At 40.3% G+C, this 7,709-nt stretch overlaps 1 protein-coding gene across 1 annotated transcript; it reads right to left on the bottom strand.

Moving 5' to 3' along the window:
- Nucleotides 1-4,768: 4,768 nt before the first annotated feature.
- On the bottom strand, nucleotides 4,769-5,793 carry LOC145983516 (uncharacterized; the record flags this gene model as incomplete). Its single annotated transcript, XM_083116598.1, has 1 exon — nucleotides 4,769-5,793. A coding segment is annotated over one exon (1,025 nt), but the record flags the coding sequence as incomplete, so codon positions are not given.
- Between the last annotated feature and the right edge of the window lie 1,916 nt (nucleotides 5,794-7,709).

Raw genomic sequence — 7,709 nt, 5'->3', positions numbered from 1 at the left:
GTAGTGTGGAAAACTACCCGAAAAACTGGTTCCCGAGGAGGATGACAATATAGATGGCAGTGCGATCAATATCACAAATAATTTTCTTATGAAAGTAATGCAGCTTATAGTACAGGGGCATGTGTCAATATTTCTATAGTCCGTAGGTGTTTTAATGAAGGGAATACTATATGACTACCGGAAATACGTTGCTAGTGTGGTACACAATCATGCACTAGGGTTTACTGTTCATAATTATCCCATATGGCATATGGCCTGTGTGACGTCATACATCCAACATGGCTACTTCTACAGACATTAACAAAGAAAAACGATCTAACTAACTAACTAACTCTCAATATTATCCCTCCATCTTCATCTTGGCCTTCCTACTGGTCTCTTACCATCAGGTTTCCCAACAAGAATCATGTAAACTCTTCTTTCCTCTCCCATTCGTGCCACATGGCCTGCCCACCTAAGTCTTCTTGATTTAATCATTTTAATAATACCCGGACATGAATACAAATTATGTAGTTCTAAATTATGTAACCTTCTCCACTCACGTGTCTCCTCATCTCTTTTAGGCCCAAATATTTTCGTAAGGATCTCATTTTCAAATATTCTCAATTTATGTTCCTCTTTAAATGTAAGGGACCAAGTTTCACATCCATATAATACTACAGGCAAAATTACTGTTTTGTATATTTTAACTTTTAGTTAAAAGTTTATGAAGAGAAAAGTAACAAGCATTTCTTGAATTAAGCCTGCTTTTTATTTCCTCTTTAATATCATTTCCATTTTTTTAGTATTACTCCAAAGTACTTGAATTTGGAAACTGGTTGAAACGAGTTATTATCAATAATTAGATTTTGATTATTAACACTTGGTTTCGGCCTGTAAGCATAAATTTAGTTTTCTCCTTGCTAAGTTCCAAACCTATCTCTTTAGCTGCTTTGAAACATATTTTAGCATTATTCTTAATTGGATTTCCATCATCCCCCAGTAAGTCATCATCTGCATATGCTAACAGCTGAGTCACACCGTTTAATTTTAGTCCTTCGTTAGTTAGTTTCCTAACAGCGTATTCTAAGGCAAAATTAAAGAGCAATGGATATAATGTATCTCCTTGTTTTAACCCATCATGAATTGTAAATTTGTCAGACATATTAATATCCACACGAATTTTACTTTCTGTTTCACTGCTGCATACTTTTATCATATTAAAAAGCTTCTTAGGTATTCCAAACTGGACTAATATAATAATTTATCTCTTTTGACTGAATCATACGCTTTTTAAAATCAATGTATAGATGATGAACATTTTGATTATACTCCCACTTTTTCTCAAGTGTCTCTCTGATATTAAAAATTTGATCTGTTGTTGATCTGTGAATGGATTGTGTTTTTATGTGATCACTGATGAACCAAAATGTGATTGCCTGTTGGGCCGAGATGGGTCTGTCTATTGTACGATGCACGCCAAAGAAAATGATAGTACTTACTGCGTGTCGCTTTATCACAAACCCATGCCTCTGGAGTGGAGGACCATATTGTATTACTTAAGGTGATTCGACTCGGATGATTGCAAATGACACTCACTGATAATAACGATGATATATTGACTAAAACAAAAGATTACATGTATGTACAAACTTGCTGCAATGCAACACGATGGACGGAATGAAATCACCGCGCACACTCGGCCATATTGTCTCGCGAACTGAGTGAGCGTCACTCTCTCTCTTTGTTCGAGAGTAAACATAAAACAAAACTGAAAGCCCCTGCCATCTATTGATAAAAATATCAAACATATCAATTATGACTTGAAACATATTCCCAGCTCTTGGTCAAACAATGTTTGACCAACTAAATTCACTTATCTCTGTCCTTCTTGCACTGAGGGAGTAGAACTAATCAGTGAATCGATCTCTTGAAGATCCCTGAAGCTGTATGCACTGTGTCCACTCCCACTAAGCCGTCCCTTCCTGGCTGGACGCTGGTGATTCTTCCCAATTTCTACGATAGGGGAGGTAATTGGTCGTCTTTGATGACAATAAGGGGGGAACCCCCGAATGTATCCTAACCTCCACCCGCATACATTCGAGAGTATGCGCATGTCCCAGTGCCTCTGTGAAAAACTGGGACGGCAGTTGCTCGTTTTACGGTTCCCCCGTTATTGTTACGCTCCATTATTTTATTTGAAATTTGCATTTTACATAAATCTGGAAATAAAAAAAATGACAATTACAATAATATGTAATAACCTGATTTGAAGTTTTCTTGGACGCTAGTCCACTTGGAACGTTGCTGAATACCGTTTAAATACTCCTTGGACCATCGCTGATATATATTTTGATGAAAGCTTTGGAGTCTCTGCCATCTGGACAGTCGATTTCCTGGGAGGTCAGTGACGTCTGGCTGGAAAAGGAAGTAAGGGCTGAACCAATGAGAAAATGTCCAGGAGTGAGAGCACTTAAATCTTCTGGATCGTCGGATAAAACAGTCAAAGGCCTTGAATTTAGGCATGCTTCTATTTGGGTGAGCAAAGTTGCAAATTACTCAAAATTCAGTGTTGACTTTCCTACTACTCTAACTAAATGATACTTCATGCAGCGTGTTCAACTCTCCCATATTCCTGCGAAATGTGGTGAGTTAGGTGGAATGAAATGCCACTGGAAGGATTCAGAACTCGCATACTCATGAATATTTTGTGTGAATTGCTGTGACGAAAATAAGCTATGTAGCTCTTTAAGTTCGTTTCTTGCCCCAACGAAATTCTTGCCATTGTCACTGTACAGGTTGGCACATTTACCTCTACGAGATGTAAATCTTCGCAGTGCTGCGATAAATGCGTCTGTGGTGAGATCGGAGACGAGCTCTAAATGTATAGCCTTGGTGGCTAGACAAATGAATAAAGCCACATATGATTTGCGATGAACCTTGCTGCGTGGCGAATGCGATTTCAACAGAAAAGGTCCACAATAGTATACACCAGAGTTGAGAAATGGTCTAGATGGTGTGACTCTAGGTGACGGAAGTTGGCCCATTAGTTGCTTGGCCGTGGTTGCCTTCAACTTGTAACATGCGAGGCAATTGTGAATTACTTGCTTGATTGTACGCCTTGCTCGTACAATCCAGTATTGTTGCCTGAGTGATGACAATAATAACTGTGGTCCTGCATGAAGCTGTCTCAAATGTTCCGCTTCTATTATGAGCTGTGTCAGGTGACCTTTCGAAGGTAGAATAATTTGATGTTTTGTTTCATAAATCAAATTGCTATTCTTGAGTTTTCCTCCAACGCGAAGGAGGTTATTGCTGTCCAAAAATGGATGCAGACTCTTCAATGTGCTGTTGGCTGAAACTTGTTGGTGCCGTTGAAGATCTTGAATTTCAGACTTGTAGCTTGATAGCTGCAGTCTTGATGCATGTATGCAATGCTGATTGCATTTCCTTTGTTGAAGGACTTGCTTTTACTTTGTTGTTGGACTTTCTGCAGTTATGTATGAATCGCTGACAGAAAGCTATCACTCGACTTAATTTCGGGTTATCTGCTGAAGGAACATGTTTCCAATCGCTAATTTGCGTAATGTCTTGAATATCTACTACCCGGTTGGTTACAAAGGTTTTCCATCTGTTGGATGGTGCTGCTAACCATGCCAATACAATTTGTGAGTCCGATCAGAGATGTATCTCGTCTACCTTCAGACGTAAAACTGGTAATACCTTGTGGACTAATCTTGCTAGGAGTAATGCTGCACATAATTCAAGACGAGGTAATGTCACCTGCTTGACTGGCGCGACTCGTTATTTAGCACAAAGTAGATTTACTGCTGTTTCACCTTTGTGGATAGTTGAATGCACATACAAACATGAACCGTAAGCATATTGAGATGCATCTGAGAATCCATGTATCTGGATATTTCTAAATGTTTCATGAATTAGAACAAAACGAGTGACTTCAATGTGTTTAATTGCAGGGAGTTGTCTGCGCAACTGTTGCCATTTCTGATTCAAGTCTTGTGGAAGTTCTTCATTCCACTGAACATTGCATGTCCACAATTGTTGAAGAAATGATTTGTATGTAATAACAATTGGAGTGATGAGACCTAAAGAGTCAAATATTGACGCAACGACTGATGCTACCTGTCGTTTAGTGCTTGATATTTCGACGTTATTTTCTACTTCAGAAGCTTTGCTGTTGATCAGTAATTTATCTGCAATAGGATCTCAAGATAAGCCTAAAGTCTTCACTTCTGACTCGTGAAACTCGACTGGAAGCTTCATTTTGCGCATGGCTGCTGGAACTGCTTCTAGCACTGTTGTGCTGTTCGAACACCATTTACGCAAAGTAAATCCTCCGCGCTGCATAATGTTAATTAATTCTGCCTGAATCTGCAATGTGTCATCAACTAACATGTCTTCCTTGGTGATACTACTGATGCCTGCTGATTTCGCTGTCTGCCAGTTGCTGTAAGCATCTAGTAGCTAGGAATGATGCCGAAGCTGTGCCATATGTAAGCGTTCGTAGCTCAAATACTTCAATTGGATGCTTGTTGGAACTTCTCCACAATATTCGCTGTAATGGATTGTCATATTTTTGCGCCTTAATCATTCTATACATTTTCTCTACATCTCCTGTGAATGCTATAAGATGTGTGCGAAATCTTGTCATGATGGAGAATAAATCTTGTTGTATGGTGGACCCGACCATCAATATGTCATTGAGGCTCTTGCCACTTGTTGTTTTGGCCGATGCGTCGAAAACAACACGAACCTTTGTCGTGGAACTCTATGGTTTGATTACAATGTGATGTGGCAAACAGTAGGCTACCCTGTGGTCATGAGACATCGGTAATTGTCCTACAGGTACCATGTGACGTAGCTGTTCATATTCATTCTTGAATTCTGTGTAAGGAATCCTTAGTTCCGGTTGATGCTCAAGGTTTTTCTCTAATTGAAAAAATCTCTTGGTGGCATGTTGAAGTGAATCGCCCAATGCTTCTCGGCTTTCTTTGAGTGGAAGTCGAACGATGAATTTGCCTGTTTCGTCCCTCACCGTGTTTTCACAATAGTGACGATCAAAGCTGATTTCTTCCTTTGTTCTATACCTGGTATCTTTCTCCTCAAGGTCCCAAAATCGCTGAAGCTGTAGGTGAAGACTTTCTTCCGTTCGAAGGAAGCATGGTATCGATGAATTGTTGCCACTGCATTGTTGTGGAATGCGTCCTGCGACTATCCATCCGAATTCAGTGTTCTGTAGAATCGGCAAATCCGCTGAACGTGTTGTACGATCAGGCTTGAGAATTTCGAAGAAGATCTGGGTGCCTATTAAAAGATCTACCTTCGCTGGCACATCAAATGTCGGATCTGCCAATGTTACATGTCTTGGTATTTTGATTGCTGCTCGGTCGACTCGATTTGAAGATAAGTTGCTTGTGAGCCGCGGCAATATGGAGCATTCAATGTTGGAACGCCATGTGCTTATTCTGGATTGCAACTGAATATCCCCCTTGAAATTTGCTTGTGACTCGGCATTGTTTATGCCTTGAATCGGTAAATGCTGAGGATAGTTCTTCAGTTTGAGACGCTGAATCAACTCTTCAGATGCAAAGTGGCTCTGGGATTCACTGTGTAGTAAGGCTCTGCAGTATATCCATTGACCTGCATGATTCTTGACCTTTACCACTGCCGTGGAAAGTAACACACGTGATGTATGTTGCCTTTTGAGTGCACAATAAGAAGCTTGTGGAGTTTGATCTTGATTCTCGTTTTGCGTTGCTTGAGAATTATCATTCTTGGTTTCTTCCGTAGATTCTGTGATGGAAAATGACGTTCTTGATATACCATCATTATGCAACAATGTGTTATGCTTGCGTGAACATTTTTTACACGAACCTGCCTTGCATAGACGCAGTATGTGATTTGGAGATAAGCAGTTCGTGCAGAGTTTATTCCTTCACAATCATACTTCTGTTTGTTAGTCGCGGCGAAGAATGATGCACACCTAAAGAGAGCATACAGCTCTTTACAAAAGAAACAAGAGTTCGCACTATGGTACTAATGAAAGATTTCGAAGAACCCTTGTTTGTTCTTACATTGTAATGCTGAGGTTTGATTGATTGTTTATTTACATCACTTGGTGCGGGCTGAACGTTTTCCAGCCCTTGACATCGTCTTTCCAAAAACGAAAATAAATCATCCATGCTGACAAAATCTGTTTCACTATTTTGCAGTTCCCACGCTTTCCTAGTTCCTGAATCTAGCTTAGACACAAAATACTGAGTGAGAAACATGTCCGCCAAAGATACATTTGTGTAAAGCGCATTTACTGCATTTAAGTTGCTTGTCGCACATCCCACAAAGGAACGCAATTCCTGAGCACTTTCCTTGCTGACTGCCTTGATGTACAATATTTCATGAATGTACGATGATGCGATTAGCTTCTTGTTTGAATATCTACTCATTAACAACTTCCAGGCAACTGCGTAGTTTGCCTCCGTGATGGGTAAGTTCTGAATGAGCTTGTACGCTTCGCCCTTGAGCGACGAACGTAGATACTGAAACTTCTGAATGGTAGCGATGTCTTTGTTATTGTGTATTAAAGACGTGAAAGTGTCTTCATAGGACAACCAGTGCCGATAATCACCCTCAAACGTTGGCAATTTTATTGTAGGAAGTTTGAGCCGGGTTGCTATGACATGCGATGTGTTGACAGCATCATGCTCCGCTTCAACCTTATCATGCTGCGATAATAAAGCTTGCATCCGGGTACTCAACTTGTAGTACGCCGTTTACAATTCGTCTCTGACGTCATCCTGCGATGAACCCAGTTTCAGCTTCTAACTGATCTTGCACTTGCTCAATGTCCACCCAAATGCGAGACAATGCATTGAAACGAGTACGCACTTCTTGAATTGTTTCCTTCACTTTCACCGAATTGATTGACGAAAGTTTCCATTCGAGTGTTTTTTCCTTTTAATGTCCCTCGTTGTCTAACGAGACGCTGCTGCACTTCGCTCTCACTCATTTTTAAGAAGAACACGAAAGGCTAAAGGAAATATAAATGCAAGGAAATGTCCCAGACAAAATAAAATATACTTACCGACCTCCTGCGCCGTTGTCGTGAAGAAAATGATGCATGAAAAGTATCGTCCAGTTGTTTACAATCCTTTGCTGCGAACAACAATGGAGCTGCATTGTTGGCAATATGGCTGCTGTAAGAAACTGTCGTTTCCGCACTGCACTAGCACTTGACCTTGAACTTGAACAGGATGTCACGTAGCTGAAAAATCCGTGCCGGTAAGGACCAAAATGAATGGATTGTGTTTTTATGTGACCACTGATGAACCAAAATGTGATTGCCTGTTGGGCCGAGATGGGTCTGTCTATTGTACGATGCACGCCAAAGAAAATGATAGTACTTCCTGCGCGTCGCTTTATCACAAACCCATACCTCTGGAGTGGAGGACCATATTGTATTCCATAAGGTGATTCGACTCGGATGATTGCAAATGACACTCACTGATAATAACGATGATATATTGAGTAAAACAAAAGATTACATGTATATACAAACTTGCTGCAATGCAACGCGATGGACGGAATGAAATCACCGCACACACTCGGCCATATTGTCTTGCAAACTGACTGAGCGTCACTCTCTCTCTCTGTTCGAGAGTAAACATAAAACAAAACTGAAACTCCCTGCCATCTATTGATAAAAATATCAA

This window comes from Lepisma saccharinum, unplaced genomic scaffold, assembly GCF_977018435.1.
Source record: "Lepisma saccharinum unplaced genomic scaffold, izLepSacc3.1 HAP1_SCAFFOLD_1145, whole genome shotgun sequence".
Lineage (NCBI taxonomy): Eukaryota > Metazoa > Arthropoda > Insecta > Zygentoma > Lepismatidae > Lepisma > Lepisma saccharinum.
Note: the sequence above shows the minus strand (reverse complement) of the source record. Positions and strands in the feature narration are given on the sequence as shown.